The sequence below is a fragment of the Bombina bombina genome, chromosome 6 (assembly GCF_027579735.1).
Source record: "Bombina bombina isolate aBomBom1 chromosome 6, aBomBom1.pri, whole genome shotgun sequence".
Taxonomy (NCBI): Eukaryota; Metazoa; Chordata; class Amphibia; order Anura; family Bombinatoridae; genus Bombina; species Bombina bombina.
Window position 1 is genome coordinate 591,052,990 of NC_069504.1, and position 27,648 is coordinate 591,080,637.

The 27,648-nt window shown below is 36.7% G+C and overlaps 1 protein-coding gene across 1 annotated transcript in view; it reads right to left on the reverse strand.

Annotated features, from left to right (window-relative positions):
• The window catches only part of SHF (Src homology 2 domain containing F), a 539,240-nt gene extending 522,975 nt beyond the window's left edge, over positions 1-16,265 (reverse strand). The window contains 1 exon segment of the mRNA XM_053717571.1: positions 15,515-16,265. Coding sequence (XP_053573546.1) covers positions 15,515-16,192 — 678 coding nt within the window. The 5' untranslated portion in view covers positions 16,193-16,265.
• Between the last annotated feature and the right edge of the window lie 11,383 nt (positions 16,266-27,648).

Here is a 27,648-nt window from a genome sequence, read left to right on the forward strand (position 1 = left end):
TACTTCCTAGTACCTGCTAGATTAAGAAAGACGCTGGTCCTGATTGCAAATCTATTTTCCTACAGTTTGTGCCTATACTTTCAAGCTTAAACAAAATTCCTGCGAACGGAGCCGTAATAGGAAACTCAGAGCTACACTTTAAACCAAGAATACGTTTGTACATCTGCATATCTTTGCATGTGAACCACATGCTTCCTTTTATATTTTGAATATATGGGATTATTGTTGCAGGCTACTTTGATGAAGATTTAATTTGTAAAACACTTGTAGTTACTTTTTTTTTCTTTCTTGTTTCGGTTTGCCCCATTGCTTACAATGGAATCCTCCAACAAGCAGACTGAGACCTTTCATAGTGTGATTAAACTGATCAAGCACAGATTTGTGTGGTTCAGACATGTTCTCTGGATTTTTGACTAGAAAGTTAACACAATAGACTCTATGGGGTAGATTTATCAATGTCTGTCCGACATGATACGCTGTAGCGTATCATGTCCGTCAGACATCGCTGAATGTCGACAGAACATCACCAGGACTGCTTGTGCAATGCTGCCCCCTGCAGAGGGGGTATCAATCAGTCCAATCGTATAGGATCAGGCGGATTGAAGACCGCAGCCTCAGAGGCAGAGGAAAAGTTATGGAGCAGCAGTCTTTAGACCTCTGCTTCATAACTGAAGGCTTGCGCGGAAACAAAGGACATTTGGCTCTTGTTAAATCTACCCCCATGTATTAAGCAGTATAAGCTGCTTTGGAGTCCTTGCATGACAGGTTTGCATATGTGAGACTGCTTCCCACAATGAAAGAAGCAGCAATTATCAGACCACTGCTTCTTAAATCTCCACCCCCTCTGACTCGGCGGAGAGCTATCACACAAACACGCTCTCTCTGGATGAGGGACAAGCCCTTCCCGCACGTAAGGTAAGAGGGCGACATTAAACACTCGGTTGAGTGTGTAATAGTAAATACAGGCAGCGGACCCTGCCACAAAGCTGTGCAGACAAGTTCTCAACTTGAGAACCATGTCCACATGGCCGAACATCTGGTCCTGTATGCCTGTATTTGGCGCAAAAATGCTAGGCTGTGTTTTCTGCAGCAACTAACGCATGTTGCAAAGAGTGCCACACAAGACAACATACACCTGTTATTTGTGCTGATTTTTAATAACAGGAGCTCATATTTGATACTGATTTCCTTTTACGCTAAACTTGGAGTAGAGCTTTATAAGTTATAGGACTGGAACAAGTACTCTTTCTACTTGTAACCAATGGACAAAATATTAGAACATAAATAGGCGTAAACTAATATGTTGTAACATTTGAAATACTTTGTAACATACATTGTATGTTTATATAGAAATTTCAATATTTTGCAAATGTTTACAAATTAATAATTCCAATATAACAAATGAGTTACTGAAAACATAATCACCACTAAGCTAAAATTCTCGAATCTATCCCCAGCACTTAAAGCAATGTGTGCAACTCTTCAATTCTGTGTGGGATTAAGTATTACTTAAATACGTATCCATTTTTGTAATTTAAAGCAAATGCATTATCATTCATTTGTTTCTTTAAATAGTTAAACATACTTAATTGAGCGTGCTGCAGAGCCATGCTAACCCCCTCCTCTTCATCACACAGCCCCGGCATGCACTAATCCTCCTGTTAGCACGTCCGAGGCTGTGTGAAGAATTGGAGCGAATTAGCATGGTTCTACAGTGCGCATAGGTAAGTATTTTAGTTGCTACAGGTGATCTTTTTCACCTATAGAAGTGGAACATGTACATTCATCTGCATCTTGATCATTTTTCCCTTTTTATATTACAAATCTCAACATTGCTGCGGTTCTTTAAAACAAGACACAAAAGTTTAATAAAGATAAAAAAAGAAAGCAATAAACCTTGTTCTGTTCTAAACATGATTAAACTTATGGATATAAAATAGGTTATATTTTGTAGCCAGCATTAAAGTATAAACAATGTGTTATAGGTCTATGAACTTTCGGATCAAAAGCTTTGCGCTATTAGATGACAGCTTTAAGTTTTAGACTCCCTGGAGCAACAATCCGTTACAAGTCATGCAGGTGGTTAATGGTTGATTTTATCTGAATCTGCAGAAGTCTAACAACTCTTTTAAGTTACACTAGTAGTGAAGGGAATTCTAACAAAGTTTCACGTTTCCCTCCAGCAGAGAAGTTGCTGTTTAATTCTGCGGCTATGCAAATTGCACTGGAAGTGGAGGGATTAATTAAAACAGCTCTGCATGTCTCTTTAGCAATAAAAGAGTTCATTACTACTGCTCTGTGGGTCTCTTCAACAGTGAAGAGTTTAATTCTGACTGCTTTGGTGTTCTCCGGAAGATATAATATTAATAATGAACCACATCTCAATTCCCTTTAACAGCGGATACTTCATAATTGATGAGTACCAAGGTGTGAGAAGGCAAAATAATAAATGTAATCTTGTTCAAAGAGATAAACAACTTAACCAAAATGAAAGTTAATGCCCTAAATGGTCTAAAATAAATATGCTAAACTAAACATTATGTACGTAGCTTAGCAAACACATAAAAATAACGGTCAGTTGTGTGCTAAACAAATCTATTTCTTGTAAAACAGTTTAAGCATATTTTCTATTATTAATAAATACTGTAGTGTCCTTTTATCAGACCCCCCCCCCCACACACACACACACACCACGTTAAAGGGACAGTAATAGTAGTATTTTATATAGGTTTAGTAAAACTACTTTTAAATATACTGTCATTATTTTATTTTGCCCCCTTGTTATGTAATTTACCTCTGAAAATTGTGGATTTTTACAATTTTCAGAAAAGGAAATACTCAATGCATATAGAAACTGCAAAACAAGGCACTTCATACAGATATAATGACCTTTGCTAGCCTTGTCAGCTGCAGACTCAAGTCCAAATTGGCTGCTCCAAATAAGGCAAGTGGGCAAGATGTCAACCAAGTTTCATTTAAAAAAATAAATAGATATGTTATTCTATAGCAAGACAACAGAATTGTCTTGTAATTACAAAGTATTTACAGTCCCTTTAACCCAAACCCCCCACCATAACAATATACATAACAGCACCCTAACCACAGCTTCCCCAACCACAATCACCCACTGTCTCTCAGTATTCCAGAAATCCTTCTGGTAGGTGTCCGGTTTCTTATCGCCAGTAACAACATGTGCATTCCTTCCTACAAGTGTTTCTCTTTTTCACTCACTCATTTTTGTTCATTGTGGGGGATCTGGGTAAAGCTGGAATGTTTATTTGCATTAGCGCACTGATTTTCAAACCTGTCCCCAGGCCCCCCTAACGGGCCACAGTTTAATGATATCTGAACTGGAGCACAGGTAAAATAATAAGCTGATTAGTAAACAGTTATTTTACCTTCTCTCAGCTAAGGTAACACTGAAAGTGAGGCCTGAGGACAGGTTTGAAAACCAGTGCATTAGAGGAAGTTAAGCTTATGGATAACTGCATGGAATGGATTGGGTGAGCACTATTTAGGGTAAATCAAAGTGATTTTTGATCCTCTGCTAAAACCATTTGTTCAAATTGCATTTAAGAGTGTTTTTAAAAAAAGAGGATCAACAGGAGCACTGTTGGCTGCTAAACATAATAGAGTCACATGATATGTTTGCTGCTTCAATAGCCAATGCTACTATAGTTGCCACACTAGAATACTAGAGTATTAAGAGCTTACACACCACTGCTGACTATAGATTGTGCTTCTGCTCTCACTATTAATAGCAGATCGTATATGTTCTAGTCCAAAAATAGTTGCAGAGTTGCTTTCTATTGTTTGCAAAAGCAAGTATGTTAGGATTAGTAATACTTGCTACACTACATGTCATATGCATGGCTGTGCATTTAAAATAACACTACACATCCCTCCGTGAGATATAGAATATAGCTAACAGTCTGTTAAAATGTATCATTTCTAGAATTCTGTTACGTGCATCAGAACTGCATTACTACTTTGGAAGTGGGTTGTATGCTCCATATTTGCTCATACAAACTGTGACTATGCTCTCTTTTTTATACTAAATTTATGAACATACCTAGCTGTGTTGTCTGTGGACTAAAACACAGATTGGCCCCCCAAATAAGGCAAATGGTGGGTGAAATTAAAAAAAAAGATGTTAATTTGTCTTAAAAATGTTCAGGCTTTCCAAGTATCTTATTCGTTTGCAACACAACAGAAATGTTGTGTAATTACAAAGATGTGTACTGTCCCTTTAAATCTCATTCACACGATTTTTCACAATTAACCACGTTTTGCTAATTTATTCTGATTCTGATTTAACCCCTGTTCTCATTTGAGATATTTTACTTCAGTTAGTGTAACATACATTTAAATATGTTATACATTCAAAATCAAAATAGGAATCACTGATGTTTATATTGACTTGGACACAGGTAAGTGTGAATATTTTGGACAAAACCTGGTACTATAAGGCACTTTTATAAAGGTTGGCAAGGGTGAACCTGTATTAATGGTCTCACTTGTAATATGAGGCTGTAGTCTGATTTTCCATCCTTATTTTTTTCCTTCTGCTATACAAATCTTTATAAATCATACAGTATTTCATTCATCTACTGTACAATTATTCAAATTCATTTGCAATCCATTTTATGGACTTTAAAGCATATGAAACCCAAACATTTTCTTTGGTGATCTAAACAGAGCATACAATTTAAAAGGGATATTTCACCCAAAAATGTTCTCCAATTTAAATTGTTCCCAATTATCCATTTTACCTGCTGGAGTGTATTAAATTGTTTACAAGTAGCTCCTTTACACCTATTTTGGCCTTTGAAATAGCTGATTTAGCTTGTGGTATCTCAACTTATACTGAAAGTTTTGATACTGGTGTCTCAGCTATTAAATAGGCTAAGTAAACACAGCCAGCAGAAGAAATGACACTCCCAGTGGGGTGCAGGCTAGTTAAGTAATAACATGATAATTTTCCATTGTTCTCTCTTCAGTTTTATAGACAAATATAAGATAAGGAAACAAGTGTGTGTACACAAAGTGATAACATAATGAGATCTGATATTATCTGAAGCTCAACCCATTGTAATAGGCTGTGGTTTAAAAGCACAAAACCAGTTACTTCATATACACAAACCTGAAAATGCAATTTCTCATATGTTTTATTCTCTGCAGCTGGTATAACAAGTCATTAAAAATACATTAATATAGAAACAATTTTACAGTGTACTGTCCCTTTAAAACAAATAAATATTCAGAATCAGTTATGTTATTAAATGTGTTTCATTCCCATGGTATTCTGAGTTGACGAGATACCCAAGAGCTCTTGCAAACGGATAACATTTTCGCAAAACTGGCGCTATACAGTGCTCCAGATATCCCTGCTTATAGATGTATCAATAGAACTAAGAACATTTGAGAATAGAAGTAAATTAGTTATTTAAAATTGCATACTCTGTCTGAATTATGAAAGAAGAAAATTGGGTTTCATGTCCCTTTAAAAAAAAAAAAAAAAAACATTGACAGGTGACTTATGCACCTAATCTAAACACATCGCTTAAAAGGGACACCTTATACAAAAAAAAAATGCTCTAATTGCTTAGAGGATGTATTTTTCCATTGCTGAACCTAAGTAATAGCATTTGTAACTATGCACAAAGAGTTAAACACATATGCATCATCTTGTTTGTGACACACAAGCATTGTAGCCCTCAAGCAGGAAAATTACAGTTATTGGTGGTTGGAGCACCAGGAAGGAAGGAGGGGTCTCTGAGGTGGAATAGGCTAAGGGGGGATGTTCGGCCATGTTTGTGAGGGACTAGCACCTGTGGGATGTTATAAAACTTTTAAATGATGCTGCTTGTAAAGTTTTAAAAAGGAATTCATTTATGTTTGTAAAGTTTTGGATTCAATAAACGTTCTGTGACCAGACTTATTACCAAAAGATGTGTGTTTATGTCTTCTTTTCAGGGGATGGTGCGATGTTGTTTGACATTAGTGCCAGGAACTTGATGACTTGAGTGTTCATATTAACATGAAACAGTTTGTAAAAACACATGGCAGCCCCAAGTGTCTGACATCAATATGTTTCCCATATCACTGCTATATAAAAAGACTCAAAACAAGCAGACATGTGATAAACTCTTCAGCCACAGATAGCTAAACACAGCATAGCAATGTGCTGCTAGACAGGAGGTTGATAAACAGCAGCTCTGTGTTTATTTATTTTAACCCTTTCCTGATGGTACTTATTTGTCTTCATTGGAACTAAATTCTGATATAAACATATAAGTAAAAAATTAAATCACGTGATCGTTCACACGATTGGGCGATTTCAATGATGTGATCGTGTCAGAGGGGAGGGCCTTTGATTCTAGGCACCCCCTCCAGCCCGCGATCCCATTCAGGAAGCACCTATGGCTTCAGCACAGCCAAACGTATAGGACGTTCCATGCCATCCTAACGGCGCTAAACTTTTTTCTTATTTAAAAACAAGCTCAAGAAATAATCCTTTCCCTCTTACTGCTGTTCCTCAAACAAAATTGAGTTGATCCTAATCTGTTGTTTGATCATTATCAGCATGTTAAAAGCTGATGATGAAATCAGTGCAGTCACAATCAGCCATTTCTATTGTTTATCAACAGCGCCTTTCTCATTATCATTTCTGTAAAAAATATTGTCTTATACATAACAGGTGCAAGTCTTGGTTTCCGATCATAATTCAAAGTTTTGACACATAAATGTCATATTGGTTAGCACATACACAAAACACACCGAAATTACTTCTTGCCATATTACATGACAAAATCACCAGATGCAAACACATCATGCTCCATCAATAATAATAATAACACATAACAATAATCACTACTATACTGAAAAAAGTTAGCAGAATCGTTGACCCAACAAACACAAATGCCCAAAATACAAATAATGCCCAAATTATTTTTTAGAGACTCACATATGTCTATGATTTTGAAACCCAACAGGTTAATTGCACATCACCTATTAGCATCACTACACACTATTATTAAAAGGGATCGAGTAATATATTGGCCTTTCAACTTGCGCTGTAATCACTAAGCCCACAAAACCGCCATTTTGTTTGCCGTTAATCATGCACATTTGTTTTTTTGACTGGGAAATTGAGATTAAACTACACAGATAACACTTTACGTGGTTTTTGGAATGGTTATTATTTTGAACTTCATGTCATATCAGACAGAAACAGAATGGAGTAACGATCATGTGAAAAACACAGACAATGCTGGCCAAAGTTCAGAAAGCCGAGTAATTATAATCAACCCCAGTATTAGCAATATTGTATTTTTTATCTTTAGTAATTCCTATAAAAGTAAGCTTTTCTTTATTTAACCTCTTAAGGACATATGACGGAATGTTTCCGTCATAAAACAATTGAGCAAACTGAAAGCTGTGTCCTTAAAGGGTTAAAAAGGGACAGTAAACACCTTAATATTTTTATTTTTTTATAAAATGTTAAGTTATGCACTAAGAAACAGTACATTTTAATTTTTTTAATTTTGACCCTTTTCATGTAATTTAGCTAAAAAAATTGAGCAATTTCTAATACTCAGGACATAAAATGCATCCTGCTGACTTCGTAAGGCTAAATCTGTTACATATCTGACCCTAATTGGATTTTTATCAGATAACTGCAAAGCAATGCATTTTATACTAACTTTGTGGCTGCGGCTAGCCTTGTTGTCTGCAGGCTAAAGCCTAGATTGACTTATCCAAATAAGGCAAATGGTGAGTGGAGGATGACTATTGAAAAAAGTATTGCAGTAAAAGGATGTTAATTTATTTAAAAATAAATTGCCTGGTATGTTATTCTATAGTAACACAACAAAAATGTATTTTAAATTATAAGGTGTTTACTGTCCCTTTAAGCAGGATTTGTACCTAATCTAATTACTAAAGGAGTTTAATAAGCATTTTAGATGACACATAATAAATTGCATTATCTTTTCTATATTATTTTCCTCAGAGATAAAAATAAGCAGGAAAACCTTTATATACTGAAGCTACACAAATAACGTTTAATGTCCGTTGAAGCACTTTTGCACATTTTCTTTGGGGATACATTTATAGTTTCACCAGACATAAATATCCCTCCAGTCTTGTAAACTAGAGTTCATTGTTAAGAAATAGACAGATTAGTCCCAGTTATTTTTGCTCAACACCTTGAACAGACATATCAATTTAAAAATATTAGTTCTATTTCAAACAAATGTTTATTACTTACAGTATTGCATTCTATAACACAGAATGTTATCAGCCTTAAAATTAGAAAAAAAAACATTGAGCCTTTAAATGGATATTCTAATGCAAAGTGGAGTATAAACTTTCAACTCTGCAAAAAATGGATAACCTTCAATTATCCAAGAGTGATATAAAATTTAGAACCTTGACCTTCATACATGCTCCACAGTGATTACTTCTGTGATTATTTATAAAACGATATCGCCAAATGTATGTGAACACCCCCAATAATGGACTGCAGGCGTTTCAGCCACATCCAATGCTAGCAGGTGCATACAATCCAGTAAAAGCCATGAAATCTCCGTAGACAAACATTGGTAGTACAATAGGTCTTACTGAAGAACACTCTCATAAGATGACAAGTCAGTTTGTGAAATTTCTGCCCTACTAGATCTGCCCCGGTCAACTGTAAGTGCTATTATTGTGAACTGGAAGCATATAGGAGCCACAACAGCTATGAAGTGGTAGACCACGCAAACTCACAGAGCAGGCCACCGAGTCCTGAAGTGTGTAACAATCCACACTGCCTCAGGAAGCAACATCAGCAAGAAAACGGCATCATGAGCTCCATGAGTTTCCAAGGGCAAGCGGCTGTACATGAGCCTTACATCAACATGCGCAATGCCAAGTGCCGGCTGGAGTGATGTGAAGCTTCTATAAACATTTATTTTAATGCCCCTTAATAAATGGAGTCCAAGATGTAAACACAGAGGTGTGTGACACTGGTGATTATAAATCTTCCAATCTAAAGTCAAATACAGAGGGGAAGATTTAAAAAAAAAAATCTTTTTATATTTTTATCTTTAGTATATGATGTCCGCTAAATGCTTGGCACATGAAGTGAATCCTTTGCCAAGTACTTGTGAGTAATACGATTGGAACGCTAGAAGAAAAAGATTTCCCTAAATGAACAACGACTCTACATTGAGTGTTGCCTTTCAGAAATAGTCTGTATTTGTCATATAAGAGCATGCTGCCTTATGCAAAATTACAAAGGGGGAAGGGAGGTGCATAACAGAAAACTAAATATTGTCACTGTACTATTATAGAGATGTCAAGTACAGACAGAATATATATATGTAACATGAGTTTTCAGATCTAAAAAATCCCAGTAGTTATGCAATGTCATTTAAGTCTAATAAAAAAAATAAAGAAGCCAGTTAATAATTCAGCAATGCGCCTTCCTTTTAAGCATAACAGAGAAAATTTGAAATGAAACCAATAACATATATATATATATATATATATATATATATTTATTTTTTTCCCCAATACCTCTATCTCATACAAATGCTTTTTTTCCTACTGTTACTACTTATTCACCAAGCAAATAAATATAAATATTATGCAAGTTTCTATCAGCCTTTAAAATGTAAGAAATCTGACACACAATCCACTAATCTGGTTTTATTAAATGGCAATGTTTTAAAAACAAACAAAAACACACAAAAAAAAAAAAAACAGATGGGAAGGCTTCATGACCTTAAAGGGACGTGAAACACAAATTTTCTTCTTTCATAATTCATTGAATGCAATATTAAACAGCTTTCCTATTTACTTCTATTACCTAATGTGCTTCATTTTCTTGGTAATCTTTGTTGAAGAAGAAGTATTGCATTATTGGGAGCTAGTTTAAACATTGTGTGAGCCAATAACATGAGGCATATATGGGCAGCCACCAATCAGCAGCTTCTAAACCTACCTAGGTATCCTTTTTAACAAAGGATACCAAAAGAACAAAACAGATTAGATAATAGAAGTAAATTGGAAAGTTGTTTATAATCACATGCTCTACCTGAATCATGAAAGAAAAAATAAATGGGTTTCATGTCTCTTTAATTTTTATAGTTAAAAAAAGGTAAGAAGGTGATATGATAACAACCTTCATATATATTAAAGGGGCTTAAAGGGACACTTAAACACTAAATGCATTGTATAATCATAGTATTGAAGCTTTCCTCCTGCCCCCTCTAGTAAAATGTGCCACCATGTTGAAATCTAGGTTTCATTGCATTCCAGTGCTGACCTGTTTGCATTTGTGCAGCAACTCTCCTTCAGATACCTGCAGTGAACCCTACGTTCCAAAATAGCAGCCACCACAATAAGAGGGAGGTACGTGAAATGTATTTAGTTTTGAGTTTCCCTTTAGTAAAACAAAAGATGAAAGTATTTCTCACAAAATCAGCAACACTAGAAAAAAGTAATGGGGGTAAATGTCGGATGGAAATGATCCGCTGTATCAGATCATGTCCGCCTGACACTGCTAAATGCCAACAGCATACACTGTTGGAAAATACAAGAAATATATATAGGGGGCGCCCTTGGGCAACAAATAAAGTGTGTTAGATAATATTTATAAATGTTACTACTATGTAACAATATAATATACAATATATCCGAGGCAAAAAAAACCTTTGCAAAATATGAAAAATATCCAATCAGCAGATATAAAGAAAGTGTTCAAGTCCCCTATATAAAAAAGGGAGGGTATTAAAAGTAGAACCCAGTGAAGTATAATAAATCCTGGTCAAGGCAGCTGTCTGTGTTCCGATTCAAGGCCAAGATCAAAGATCAGCAATCTGCAGAGAATATAAAGGAACAGAAGCGCCACATGGTTTAGCACTGTATATACTCTTGTGTGATAATGTATAAGAAATTTACCTTTTGGTGCAAGCTGAGCAGGTTGGAATCTAACAGTCACCCAGCAGACTGACCTCTGTTGTGGCTCAAACTCCAAAATAGCAGGATACAATATTCCAGCAGATAATCCACCAAAAGTCAGGTGTGCAGCAGAATAAATGGTATAAAGGCAAGAAGTGCAAAACTTACTTTATTAAAACAGGTATAACGCGTTTCTCAGTCAACCGGTGACTGTTTCATCAGGCTTCTGATGAAGCAGTCACCGGTTGACTGAGAAACGCGTTGCCTGTTTTTATACTTGTTTAAATAAAGTAAGTTTTTGCACTTCTTGCCTTTATACCATTTATTCTGCTGCACACCTGACTTTTGGTGGATTATCTGCTGGGATATCGTATCCTGCTATTTTGGAGTTCGAGCCACAACAGAGGTCAGTCTGCTGGGTGACTGTTTCTTCAGATACCAAAGCTTTGGTATCTGAAGAAACGACCCTTGGAGGTTGAGAAACGCGTTATAATAAAGCCTTTTATAATTCTTTTAACCTTGGAAGTTGTACATTTCTTTTTTAACACAACTAAATTGAGCAAAACATCGAAGTTGCCAAACTAAGATACGCTCACAGCAAACTTTTTAATCCAAAGAAAAAGTCCCAGGAAGGATCCTGTCTGACAGTGTACTAGCCACTGATATAAGTGCTAGCAGGCGAGATTGTACTGGTCACAGCACAGTACCACAGTTATTGGTAAGCGCATTGCCTCTCTGCTTTTGTATCATTCCTTTTGAAACAATATTACGCTATGTGGCGCCCTCTCCATCTCTTTCTCTAAACATTGCACAAGCATTTCTAGTGAAATGCTTGCGCTATGCCACCCCCTGCACATTCGCGGCCAATCGGCCATTACCAGGTGGTGTCAATCATCCTGATCATATCTGATTGGGATGATTGCTGCCTGCCACCTCAGAGGTGGCTGATGAATTAAGGAGTAGTGGTCTTAGACCGCTGCTTCTTAACTTTTGTTTCTGGCGAGCCTGAAGGCTCACGCTGAAACAGCTGTGTTTGCAGCTTAACAGTAGGTTCAGAAGTAATGAGATAGTAGGTTCAGAAGTAATGAGATAGTAGGTTCAGAAGTAATGAGATAGTAGGTTCAGAAGTAATGAGATAGTAGGTTCAGAAGTAATGAGATAGTAGGCTCTCTTTGCAGAGAGGGCGGTTGATTCCTGGAAATAACTTCCAATAGTGGTGATAATGACAAAGCCTTCAATGAAATGGAAAAATACCTGGGATATGCATAAGACTAGCCAAAAGAAGAAAAAAAATGAATTAAACAAACTTTTGAAAGGAAAAATAAATGCAAATTTGATAAAATTTCTGGTTCTTATCTGGTTTAAAAAAAAAATGATTATATGTTTAAAAGAGAAATACAAATATTAAAAAAAATGCTCTTATGTCCATTATATTATTGCACTTGCATATAACTAAGTGATGGCTAATTTCTGTATCCAGCCACTCCAATGGCGAGCATTCATTGCTTAGTTACTAGAAGAGTGGAGGGGAGCGACTTACAGCTTATAACAGTGTGAATACTATAACAAATGAATAATATAAAGGTAACATACAATAAAATTTACCGGTTTTGTTTGGGTGTTAAAGTATTATTATGGCAACGATCCATATTATGTACTTTGAACGGCTATGGTATAATTATAATACTAATTATGAATGACTTACTCTTTACACTTTTTCATCAGCTACTGCCTGTATCAGTAACTTGTAAATAGTAATTCTGAAACTGTGTTAGAAATCACTGTTTACAGTTAAGTTATAGGGAATCCCAGATTGCGCTTTACAGCGCATGTGTGAAACGTGCACATGCTCAAAATAGGTAATTCTCATATCAATGGGAATTGGCCGAGTGAGCCCGAGCAGCCCAAAGACGTCACAGAAGGCACACACACTGGTTAGAGGATCATTAACATTGTCACAAAAAAAGTATTAATATTGGAAAGGATGTAACCCTTTCACGGATGGATTTAAAGAAAAAAAAAAAAAAGGTACCTATAATTTATATATTTTCTTCCAAAGTTTATGGTATTAGCTTGGCTACAGTTCACCATAATTTTTTTAACACATAGCTACAATACACTACTGTGGCCTAGTTTTACACAACAGGTGGGTAAATGATAAGAGGCATATGTGTGTAGCCACCAATCACTAACTAGCTCCAAGTAGTGCATTGCTGCCCCTTAGCCTACCAAGGTAAGCTTTCAACAAAAGGATACCAAGAGAACAGTATTTTTTTATTGCTCGTAAGTAAATTTGACAATAGAAATAAACTGAAAAATCTATTAAAAACTACATGCTTTATTGAAACCATAAAAGTTTCATTTTGAATTTGATGCCCTTTTAAGTGCTTTACCATACATGGATTGTCACAGTATAGAGGGTTGTTTTATAAAGAGTAAGCAGGTTCTTATTTATACAGAGAACACCTCCAGTTCTACAGAAGCAGGTTAAGTAACTGCAAGCAGATACCTCCCAGGCACAAACACCACACGCACACACTCTAACATTTCTCCTTAGAAGTTGTCTCATAATTATGATTGGTTCTCATAGGAGTCACTGAAACTGTAGGCATACAAAGACTAACTAACTATTAATTACAGTACAGAAAGGATGAACAAGACAAAGAAGTGGCAAAGAAGAGTCACTGAAAACCCTGATATATATTCAGATATATCACATCATATTGGAACAATCTAAAAATACTTTCTCAAATATTCCATTTACAGTCCATATTTTCTATTACCAAAATCCCCCTAACTTGTGCAATCTGTGTAAGAAACAATAAAATAAATAAATAAAAAGGGATCTATTGGTGCAGTCTTATAAAACCACATTCAAACCTCTGCACCATAAGGCTTTGTGCATTTACACAAGCAAATTTGAGAGAAAGTCACATACAAGGAATGACCATACTTTCTGAACCACCAGAGCTTTGTGGACTAAGTATGTCCCAGATTCATATCATTTACTATAACTATTATTGCATAAAACAGTTAATATGCCAGTAGGGCATTTTCACTGGTTCAGTAATAACATTTAAAAAAAATAAATTTTATATATAAATATATATGTGATTGGTTAATTATTCATGCATTTACTTCATTATTTTCTCATTGCACCTAGCTTTAATGCCTCATAAATCCTTTAATGTCAAATAAAGGGATCACAGAAACAAAATTCTATTATCTTTGAAAGTAGCTAAGTAATACAGTGTATGACAGCATACTGACTACCAATCATCATTTACACAGAGAGACAGTGTTCACTCTGCATGGTGACATTATATGATGTCATCAAATAAAAATATCAATGCCATTTGAATTATTTATCTGCCATACTGTCCATTTGGACATATTTAATAAAAAAAATATGTAGCTATATATTAAAAAAAAAATGCTTTTGTAAAAGGCGTATGGGCGCTACATGTCTATAAAGGGTATTTTTCATGTTAATATATAAATGTATGCTACTGATGACTGATATGTTATATACTACTGATCCTGCCTGAATGAGTGAATTGGTTAGACACAATGTCATATTTTCTGAAAGAATGTACTCTTATTTTTCTCCATATTAGATACTCTACTGGTTAAAGAAAATAAATTGGCATATACACACACATTACTTATGTATGTGTGTATTAGATATACAGATATTATATTAGTAATATTTGTCATTTGACTGTTGTCCATGTAGGACCTTCCACTGAATTTCATTGCTTTATTGAATATATATATTTGACAACAAATAGTTGCTCTGTGATGTGTAACAATGTTTCTCATTTGACTAAAAATCGGAATTTGCGTGTGGGATAAATCTTACAGAACCATCCATGAGGTTGTCTTACCAGGGATATTATATATAGAAACAATTGATATGCTGTTACTCATTTCTGAGCTATATATTTATATATTTATATTTTATACACACATACCTGATATCTTCCAACTTACACAAATGAGGTAACATTAGAATTTGAAATAAAAACAAAGTACAAACTAACAAAAGATTGTGGTGATCATACAATAGCAAAAAAAATTCAAATAAATTTGAAACATCAATACAATTATCGAGTTTTTAAAGATCAGATTTGGCAAGTTTTGATACGTTTGGAATTAGTATACAATATTGTTTGAACTAATAATATGTAATGTCACCAAATGAGCTGTCCTGCTTAAAATAGGATTTCATCTTATAATAAGATTTACACTCAGCCCTATTAAACAACCACAAACTTTTAAGCAGAAGCAGAATGTGGTTGGCAGTAGTTAGTTACTAGTCTCACTACAGAACATCAGTAACATCTCTCCTCAAATTGTTAAGTAAATAAATAATAACAATTTTAAAGTCATCTAATGCAAATAGTTTATAAAACTATTAAATGGTATATCAAATGGATTATAGAATAGCAGTAAAATCGCAGTAATAGGCTCTTTCAACTGAATAACAGAGACATTCCGTGGTGTATATGGAAAAACAGTTGTAAATAGTAACCAGAAAAGCTGTGGCATCTGTCAGACTTACTTTGTCCTGTTTACTTTCCTCAGGTTGGAGCACCACTGATGTGGCTGGGGGAGATTTCATTCCTCCACTAGTAATTGTGCTATTGGCGGTCACAGGGTTGGTGCTACTTGTGGGGCTGGAACATCCCTTCTCTACAGTGTCCACTTTGATGAGTCTGTGCTTGGGAGACACATACTTAACATCTGGAGATGGAGAGGGTGAGGAGGGGGATTGGGCAGTAGAAGTATTAGGGGCTCCTTGGGGTGCAGTTGAGTTAGTCAGCGAGGCATTAGAAGCTGTCATGCCAGTAGTAGTGTAAGGATCCTCAAAGTCTCTCTCCTTTTGCAGTTTGTATGCGGCTAATATATCAGGCTGACCTGCGGGAGTGACAGGGAACTGGGGTGTAGTAGAGTGCATATGGTGGTGATGGTGCATTAAGGCTCCCCCAGCCTGGCATTGCCTATAATCCGGTTTAGGAGGGGCAGGAGGTGGCGGCTTGGAGCTTTTGAACCCCAGGTGCTCCTTGATCCATTTGGCCATACTGCCGGCGCATTGCTGTCCCGTGCTGGCAGCTGGTGGGGAGCTTCCTCTGCTGCTGATGCTGCCCCGAGTGGAGTCCCCTCGGGTACTTCTTGTGGACTCTGCTGGCTGCTGCTGGAGACCACTCGTTGAAGCAGACGAGGTTCCGCTCAGCAGCATGAGAGTCACAGGGCAGAGTGAAAGGGAGGGCAGCTAAACAAGCAGGGACTGACTGGAAGCAGCGTGGTTTGAAGCTGATATAATCTGTGTGAATGAGCTGCTCTATGTTTCCACAGCACGTTATATAGATACACAAAGCTAAGTGCATTTGCAGTGGAGCTCAGTGCACCATCTAGTGAGCAAAACACTTCACTACACATCCAAACTTATTGTGAAGAGTATGTGAGCATTGCAGATAGCAAGTTTATTGTACATAAATATTTATTGCCAGCCTGTAAAACAGAAAAGTGACATTTACGTGATATGGTCAAATATGCAACCTCGTCTATTTATTTGTGAAGACAAATCAGGACCGTCTTTAACACAGGGCAAAAGGGGCAGTTGCCCTGGGCCCAGTCTCTGTTGAGGGGCCCAAGAGTCCTAAAAAAAAAACAACAAAAAAAAAACTTTTTTTTTTTTTTTTTTTTTTTTTTTTTATGGTTCATACCAGACTGCTGATGTGACATGGGGAACACACATATTCAGTCCTAATACTGTCACAGTCAAAAGTACTATGCTTATATTTTTTTTAAAAACTGTGCCAGACCGTGCCGGTGTCATGTGACATGCCAAGCTAGTGCCATGTGCTGTTTTAGATGTGCACTGTGCAGCACTGAATGCAAAGCCCTAACTCGGCATCCAGCCATTTCCCACTGCATCAGAAAAGGTCCTACTGGGGTTACCACTGTTACCAGGTAACTGCTCTGGTGGTGGGGATTGTTTCTGGGTAGGGCTGACTGTAGGCGCATGCAGCAGAAAGCTGGAGCGGCAGGCACATGAGGATTTGAGCATCTGTGCAGCTGCATACACTGCTCTCTTCAGTCTTGAGGCTGTGTGACTCATCTCACACTGTATCCATGCAGCCTTGGACAGACAGCATCCAGTCTACTCGTCCCCTTAGCCCTGCTCTTTCTGCTGTGGCCCTAAGATCAACTAACTGAAGTTTGTTAGGGGAATAGTGCTTTGTAGAAAGGTGTCAGTGGGAAGAATAAGTGAGTGCACACACGCCCCTCCCCATGCAGCATTGTCTAGTTCAGGGTGAGAGGGAACTTGTTCCTAGCAAAGAAGCGACATGTGCTGGTGTGGCTGATGTATAGCGTCATGCTGATACTTCACACATTAATGTAAGGTTTATTTTTATAGTTTTTATTTTCTCTCTGTCTCAGATTTTACAGCTTCCCATAGTAGTTCTGCTGTTCCAGTCAGTAAACTTATATTTGTCTGCACCTCCATGCTTCCTCCTTTACCTTGCTTTGCTCCTGTTGGCTGCCCTAAATCTCTTTAACCAGCTAACCTCACACCAGAATCACATTCAAAAGAATATTAAATGAATCCACAGTGGAGGAATTTATATATTTATTTACTTATTAGTACTGCTTAGGTCCAATTTCACATATTGCATTTTTTTTTTTTAAATGATTAGCCCAGCAGTGGATGATCCACCGCTGGGCTAATAATAATAAAAAAAAATTGATTTAGTTGTTTTTTGGGATGTTGGGGTGGAGAGCAAAATTGCATGGGGTGGGGGGGGGGGCCAAGAAAATTTTTGCCCAGGGTCCAATCAATATTAAAGACGGCCCTGAGACAAATACTACTATAATTATTTAATATAGCCTCAAATCTTGCTTATAATTATGCCTCTAAACACTGAAATATACGGTGGGATGAATAAACCGCTCTTCATGGAATTATAAGGAAATTAAGGTTTAGGCAACTAGTTTCATCGTTTTGTGTAGCCCCTGTGTCTCACGCTCGATTTGAAATAAAAAAAAAACCCGCCCCTATCTCTGTCACAACCTTCCTCTCTATGTATTGTTCTCTTAAAGGAACAGTCTAGTCAAAATTAAACTTTCATGATTCAGATAGGGCATGCAATTGTTAACAACTTTCCAATTGACTTTTATCATTAACTTTGCTTTGTTCACTTGGTGGTATTTTTGAAAAGCTAAACCTAGGTAGGCTCAACTGATTTCGAAACCATTGAAAACCGCCTCTTAGCTCAGAGCATTTTGAAAGTTTTTTCACAGTTAGACAGTACTAGCTCACGTGTGTCATATAGATAACGTGCTCACTCCCGTGGAGTTATTTAGGAGTCTGCACTAATTGCATAAACTGCATGTCAAAAGCACTGCGATAAGGGGCAGTCTGCAGAGGCTTAGATTACAAGGTGACCACAGAGGTAAACAGTGTATTAATATAACTGTGTTAGTTATGCAAAACTGGGGAGTGGGTAATAAAGGGATTATCTATCTTTTTAAACAATACAAATTCTGGTGTAGACTGTCCCTTTAAGGTGGATTAGCACAGTTGCTGCTCTGTTAAAATGACATAAGAGCACGGAGTAAGCACTAACGGCAGACTAAAAAATAACCAGTGGTGTCACCCGGTGCAGTAACTCATGGTGTCACTCCCCCCTATGATTGCTACCTTTGTAAAAACAAATACCAGCCACTCTTATAACCAGACAGATAGATAGCAACATGGACAGACAGTCAGATAGACAGACAGACAGTCAGATAGACAGATAGCAACATAGACAGATATATAGAATATATATATATATATATATATATATATAGATAGATAGATAGATAGATAGATAGATAGATAGATAGATGATAGATAGATGCAGGCAGAAAGACAGATATATAAATAGATAGATAGACAGACAGGCAGGGAGAAAAAAAGATAGATAGCAACATACACAGACATATGACAGATAGATAGATATACAGACAGATAGACACATTATAGATAGGCATGCAGCTAGATAGATTGATATATAGATAGATAGATAGATAGATAGATAGATAGATAGATAATGATAGATTGCAACATAGACATACAGATTGCAACATAGACAGACAGATGGCAGACAGACAAATAGATATATAGGTAGATGGACAGATACAGGCAGACAGATAGATAGATAGATAGATAGATAGATAGATAGATAGATAGATAGACATGCAGATTGATTGCAACATAGACAGACAGACAAATAGATAGACAGACAGACAGATAGATAGATAAATAGATAGATAGATAGATAGATAGATAGATAGATAGATTGATATATAGATAGATGGATAGATACAGGCAGATAGACAGACATATACAAGCAGACAGATAGCAACCCAAACAAACAGACAGACAAACAGATAGATAGATAGATAGATAGATAGCAACACAGACAGATGATTGATAGATAGATAAATAGATATATAGCAACATATATATATATAGATAGATAGATGATAGACAGATAGATCAATGATAGATAGATAGATAGATAGATAGATAGACATGCAGATTGATTGCAACAGAGATAGACAGACAAATACATAGATGATTGCTAGCTAGCTAGATAATAGACAGATAGATCGATGATAGATAGATAGATAGATAGATAGATAGATAGATATGCAGATTGATTGCAACATAGACAGACAGACAAATAGATAGATAGATGATTGATAGATAAGATACAGGCAGATAGATAGATAGATAGATAGATAGATAGATAGATAGATAGACAGGCAGACAGATAGCAACATAGACAGTTAGATAGATAGATAGCAACATGGATAGATAATAGATAGATAAATAGCAATATATAGATAGATAGATAGATAGATAGATAGATAGATAGATAGATAGATAGCTGAACACAAAACTGGCAATCGCTGGTCTTTCCAAAAAAAAATCTTTTACTGTGAAAGTAGTGACTTGTTCTCTTGGTATTCTTAGTTGAAAGTTAAACCTAGGAGGTTCACATGCTAATTTCTTAGACCTTGAAGGCCGCCTCTAATCTAAATGCATTTTTGACAGTTTTCACCACTAGAGGACATTAGTTAATGTGTTTCATATAGATAACATTGAGCTCATGCACGTGAATTTACTGAGGAGTGAGCACTGATTGGCTAAAAAGCAAGTCTGTCAAAAGAACTGAAATAAGGGGGCAGTCTGCAGAGGCTTAGATACAAGGTAATTACAGAGGCAAAAGTGTATTATAATAACTGTGTTGGTTATGCAAAATTGGGCAATGGGTAATTAAGGGATTATCTATCTTTTAAAACAACAACAATTCTGGTGTTGACTGTCCCTTTAAGAAGCAGTGGTTTTAAGACTGCTGCCTCTTAACTCATAAGCCTCCTCTGAGGCAGAGGTCTGCAATCCGCCCGATCATATACGATTGGGTGTATTGACACCCCCTGCTACCGATTGGCCGCAAATCTGCAGGGGGGGGGCATTGCACAAGCAGTTCACCAGAATTGCTTGTGCAATGTTATATGCTGTCGGCATTCAGCGATGTCTGGTGGCCATAATCCGCTGCAGCAGATCATCTCTGCCGGACATTGATAAATCGGCCCCATATTCTGTAGTGTATGTAGTGTATGTTAACGGGCTATTATAGTTGAAACATTAGATGCTCTAATTGCAATTTTAAGAATTCAAACCATTTAATGCTACATGCTTAACCCCCACAAAAGGTTTAAACACATAATAGGAGTAACACCCAGGACCCGCTGAGCACTGCTTGTCTAGAGGGGAAACTGCTATTGATCCAGTCAGCAGTGCTAGTCACAGGTTTCAGTTGTATCAGTAGTGGTGATGTACATTCAGGCTTTGGCTGAATGCAAATTCATCCAAATTTTACAGATTCATCGAGTCATCTTACGTACGAACAATCGCATACATTTTTTGGATGAAATGGAAGAAGAAGGCATGATTGCTTGTCAAAATCAATTCATTCATTTGTTCATGCCATTTAGCAAGAAAAAAGGTGCGGGAAGCAGGGGGGTGGGGTTATGTTGTTTGTAACCATGTACAGGGGGGCTGAACATTCCTGTGCCCATCATCCCCTGTCCAATCATGCCATAGTATTTAAATGACTGATGTCAAAGACAGACAGTCAGGCACTACATGTTGGACTTTAGTCATACAGGCTTGTTCAATCAAGTCTTAAAGGGACATGATACCCATATGTTGAAGCACTTGAAAGTGATGCAGCATAGCTGTAAAAAGCTAACTAGAAAAGATCACCTAAACATCTCTATGTAAAAAAGAAAGATATTTTACCTCAAAATTTCCTAAGACTTACAAGGGCATATGCATCTGGCTTGTGCGGGCACACACCTTAGTCTCCTATTTAGTTTAAGGAAGTTTACTGTGAAATCTCATGAGATTTAAGTGAAATCTCATGAGATCACAGCAAAGCAATGCATGATCTCAGCACATTTTGATGCTGATTGGCTATTGTGTTTTTTGTTTGTTTTGTTTTTTAACTTGCAGCTTTACAGCATCTCAAGTATAACTGTTCACATAGCACTCACTCTGGTTAGCTGAATACATTTTGAGGTAAAATAGCTTCCCTTTTTACATAGAAATGTTCAGGTTATATTTTTCCTGTCAGCTTTTTACAGTTATGCTGCATCACTTTCAAGTTTAACCCCTTAACGACCAACAACATACAGGGTACGTATTACAAAAAAAGGTCCTTAACGACCAAGGATGTACCCTGTACGTCGTTGGTGTTTGAAAGCGGTGGAAGTGATCCTGATCGCTTCCAGACACTTTCATGTTATTGCAGTGATGCCTCGATATTGAGGCATCCTGCAATAACATTTTTAATGTCCGATGCAGAGAGAGACACTCTGTGACCCTCTCTGCATTGGCCATCGATGGCCGTGATCGTTAGTGGGTGGGAGCTGATGCAGATGATGGGTGGCCCTTGGTGAAGGAGGGGGGCAGAATCGCGTGTGGGGGGGGGGGAACCCTACACTATGGCACAATAAATGTTACAAATAAGGTGGGAGAGGACTGGGGTGGGTGGGAATTTAAAGTTAAGGGATCTGGAAGAGGGTGGGGGTTGGATGTTGCGGAGGGGCAGCTACACTACAGAAAACATTGAATCATTTTTAAATAAAACATAAAAAAAACCCGAAAAAACATTTTATTTCAAACTGGGTACTGGCAGACAGCTGCTAGTACCCAAGAGGGTGCACAATAAGGTAGAGGGGGAGGGTTAGAGAGCTGTTTGGGGTGGGGATCAGGGAGGTTGGGGCTAAGGGTGGATCCTACACAACAGAATTATGTTGTTTTTTTAAAAAACAAAAACAAAAAAAAACAACAACTTTTATTTTAGTACTGGCAGACTTTCTGCCAGTACTTAAAGGGGCACTGTACCCAAAAAATTATTTCGTGATTCAGAGTGAGCATGACATTTTAAGCAACTTTCTAATTTACTCCTATTATCAATTTTTCTTCATTCTCTTGGTATCTTTATTTGAAATGCAATAATTAAAGTTTAGATGCCGGCCCATTTTTGGTGAACAACCTGGGTTGTCCTTGCTGATTGGTGGATAAATTCATGCACCAATAAAAAAGTGCTGTCCAGAGTACTGAAACCAAAAAAAAGCTTAGATGCCTTATTTTTCAAATAATGATAGCAAGAGAACGAAGAAAAATTGATAATAGGAGTAAATTAGAAAGTTGTTTAAAATTGCATGCTCTTTCTGAATTACAAAAGAAAAAATTTGGGTTCAGTGTCCCTTTAAGATGGTGGGACAATTGTGGGGTGGGGGATGGGAGAGAGCTGTTTGGTAGGGATCAGGGGGTGTGATGTGTCAGATGGGAAGCTGATCTTTACACTAAAGCTAAAATTAACCCTGCAAACTCCCTACAAGCTACCTAATTAACCCCTTCACTGCTGGGCATAATACACATGTGGTGCGCAGTGGCATTTAGTGGCTTTCTAATTACCAAAAAGCAACGCCAAAGCCATATAAGTCTGCTATTTCTGAACAAAGGGGATCCCAGAGAAGCATTTACAACCATTTTTGCCATAATTGCATTCAGTGAGAAACCTAAAATTTGTGAAAAAGTGAAAGTTTTTTTTTATTTGATCGCATTTGGTGGTGAAACGGTGGCATGAAATATACCAAAATGGACCTAGATCAATACTTTGGGTTGTCTTCTAAAAAAATATATATACATTTAAAGGGTTATTCAGAGATTCCTGGCAGATATCAGTGTTCTATCGCTAATTTTGAAAAAAAAGTGGTTTGGAAATAGCAAAGTGGTACTTGTATTTATGGCCCTATAACTATAAAAAAAAAAAAAAAGCAAATAACATGTAAACATTGGGTAATTCTAAACTCAGAACAAAATTTAGAAACTATTTAGCCTGGGTGTTTTTTGGTGGTTGTAGATGTGTAACAGATTTTGGGGGTCAAAGTTAGAAAAAGTGTGTTTTTTTCCATTTTTTCCTCATATTTTATATATTTTTTATATAGTAAATTATAAGATATGATGAAAATAATGGTATCTTTAGAAATTCCATTTAATGGCGAGAAAAAAACGGTATATAATATGTGTAAGAGGAAAATTATAGCTAAACACAAACACCGCAAAAATATAAAAATAACCTTGGTCCCAAATGGTCAGAAAATGGAAAAGTACTGTGGTCCTTAAAGGGTTAAATAAAGCCTAAACATATCATTTTATTGTTGCACTATTGCTGGCATATAACACAAGTGTTAGACATAGTTATATGCAATCAATATGGCAATAATAAAATGCACATAGTTGCCAACTGTCCCGTTTTTGCCATTTAAAAATGTCCTGGACTGTCCTGGTGTTCTCTCATAAGATAGCGAACGGAAGTGACATTTCAACAGCTCTGATAGAAAAAAAAAATATGCACAGAGCATGCGCTGCTCTCACTTAAGCCGCGTTTGGGCAGCGCTCATGAGCTAGTGGAGGCACTTCTACTCCAGCAATGACATGGCGCTAGGTGACGTCACAAGCAAGGGAGCTTAGAAAAAAACGTTTGCATGTTCAAAGGGATCTGCTGCACAATAATGGACTTTGCGCTTTTGAACGTTTAAGCTTCCTTGTAGTATTATACAGCCCCCCTCCTTGCACACGTCAAGGGTAGCAGTAATCAATAACTAAATATATATATATATATATATATATATGTATATATATATATATATATATATATATATATATATATATATATATATATATATATATATATTTTAAACAAGCTACACACATGTACAATTAGCAACATATAAGCTGCGCTTCTTTGCACAGAGTAGTAAATCTAACAAAGTTACTATATCTCTTAATATAGGCAGAAGGTGTAGTATTGTATAAAGCAATTCGCTCGGGTGATAGTATACTCAGACATAAAATATAAGTATATGAGAGGAATATAAAATCCCAAGTGAAAACTCAGTCAATATGAATGAACACTTCTAACATACAAACATTGGTAATGTTAACACCCAAAAGTGCCAAAGACTATCAGAAGTACATTTAAGTATTATACTTCCCAGGTATTGTAGGTAGACCGGTAGGCGCTGCTCTCAAAAAACGATCAGGACTGTGCTCCTGATATTACGACACGCTGCAAAGATATGAAAAGAAAGAGAGCGCAACCCACTCTAAGGGTAATATTGTTTTAATATAACATGCAATTAAAAAACAGTGCTATAAATGCACGTACAAGATGAAAATTAAAACAGGCACTATCATATCACCACAGTCCGGTTTGCCAGCATCAGCGTATGTCTCCGATGTTTAAGCAATCTGTGATTTCCTTCCTACACTCTCCGGAAAGTTTCAGGATCTCACGACAGGTGCAGGGGAGTTTGCCGTAGCTGAGCCGGTATCTTCTAACTGTGGCGGGTGAAGGTGACCAAATCTCTACGCATTTCGTCAGGCACCGGCCTGACTTTCTCAAGAGCTCTTGAGAAGCTTATTTACAACATATATATATATATATATATATGTATATATATTGCAGTCTACAAAGCAACTAATAAAGTACTAATAAAGTACTTTCTCAGTACTTGAAATGCACGCTGCAGTTTCACATGGCTACCTCTGCTCAATATCTCTGCTATATATCTTAAAACCACTGCAGCCAAAAGTCTGTCTCTGTGACAGGGCTAATGGCATAAGTGCATATATTTTCCTTTTGCTCCCATTTCTTAATTAATTCCATTCCGTACATTCTCCTTCTATACCTTTTAGTTTCATATTTTAATTTTTATATATATATATATATATATATATATATATATATATATATATATATATATATATATATATATATAGGTGGAGATAAATTATGCTAATTATGTGGGTTTGGGTTTGGCAAAGTGGGCGGAACTATAGGGCAGGGGGTGTGGTAAACATTTTCAACCAGGTAATTGATAGCTGCAAAGTGTCCCTGGATTTTTTTTTCCAAATATTGGCAACTTTGAGATTATGCATAACAATACTTCCTTCCCAAATTGTGTCAGCGAGCATTTCCCTACTGGTGGACTTTCATTAGGAAAAAAAAAAAAATACATTATGGGCTAGATTACAAGTGGAGCGCTAATTTATCATGCACCCGCATGCAGTGCAAATTTGCCCGTTTATGGGTGCGTGATACATAACCAGCTATTAGAAGTGGCTGGTTATTGCTACCACGACCTCGCAATAAGCGATCACTGGTTAATTTTCAAAAAGTGCCCCAAATGCCCCCAAAATAGAGGGTCTTTTGTTTTTTTATGGAAAAAAATGTAGCATTCCCCCCCATAAAAAAAACTGTGACTAGGCAATTTTTAGGCATTAAAAATGGCGGGTGTGGGGTGTTAGAAAAAAAAAAGGCAGCCACCAATCAACAGCTCCCGGGCGTACCTAGGTATAATTTTCAACAAAGGATACCAAAATAAATTAAATAATAGAAGTAAATTGGAAAATAGTTTAAAATCACATGCTCTCCTAAATAATTAAATAAAAAACAATAAAAATAAAAATAAAAAAGTGGTTCATGTCCCTTTAATTTTTATAGTTAAAAATTGTAAGGAGGTGATATGATAACCTTCATATATAATAACGGGCTTAAAGGGACACAAACACTATATGCATTTTATAATCATAGTATTGAGGCTTTTCTCCCTGCTCCCTCTAGTCAAAGGTGCCACCATGTTGAAATCTAGGTTTTATTGCATTCCAGTGCTGACCACTCTCCTTCAGATACCTGCTGTGAACCCTGAGTTCCAAAACAGCGGCAACCATAACTTTAGAAAGGAAACATAGATGCAAATTTGATAAGCTTCCTGGTACTTATCTGCTGTAAAACAATTGATGTTTAATTGAAATAAGTTTTATTATTTTCCAATTATACAACATCTTTAGGTACAGCAAAACTTGAGTAAACAAAGAGTAGCAAACAATATATCCTAGTGCAATCTCACATATAGATTTATCTCATCACTTGATTGAATGAGCACTAAGGAGTACCAATCCCTCTGAGTCATGAAACCCCAAAAGAGTTAGAACTCAGCTCCTCAGATTAATGTCTACAGTTGTCACATATCACAGTATCTCCTACCATAGATGTCTATTAGGTAAGTGTCAATACTTAAGGAAAAATCCAAAAATATAATACTATCAAACCATAATAAGTATGAGTGTCTAACTTACAAATCTGCTTGTTTTTAGTACATAGACGATTGCCTGTGAAGAAAGGTGAAATCAGTAAAGTTACCTTAAGAAAAGATATTATTTGTCGAGCAGAGCCGAGGGGGATCCCATTCTATCCTCCCTGGAGTCCGAGACTACCACATATTGATGTAAGAGTCTAGGAGAACTCACTCTCCCCTTCTCAACTCCCCCCATTCTGTTCCCACAAAATCCAATAAAACCAAATTTTATGAAGGTTATCACTAGTTTCTTGTATCAGAGAGGCTTGTTCTGACATGGAGTATGTAGTTTTAATTTTTTCCATAATCTCAGCCCAAGATGTAACCCCCACTTTCCAATATTTTGCTACACAAATTCTGGTAGCCGTGCATAGTGTTTTTATAAATATGGCTGAGTTATATGTTGGAATATGTTTGTTTAACAGGGCCTGTGGCGCTGTTAGATTAATAGTTTCAGATAGAATTGCACCCAACATGGTTGATAGTCTTGACCAAATTAATCGCACCTTAGGGCATTCCCACCACATATGGATGTATGTACCCACTTCCTGGCACCCTCTATAGCATTTGTTGGGGGATCCCTTTGAAAAATGTGAGGTTTTCACCAGGGTCAGGTACCACCTAAAAGCGTTCTTAATACAGTTTTCTTTAAAGTCAGCACTAATCATACCCCTACTAGAATCTCGGGTTATAGCTATCCAGTCATCAATCGATACTTCAGTAGCTAGATCTTTTACCCATCTTTCAATCAAAGGGGTTCTAGAGTTATATCTCGCTTTTTGTATAGCTAAATACAAATGTGAAATCATTTTTTTGTCTCTAATCTTGGAGCTTATAAAGTGTTCCAGTATGGTTACCCTTTTTGATAAGGGGAGGTGTAAATATCTGTGAAATGCCAATGTTATTTGTAAGTATAGAAACCAT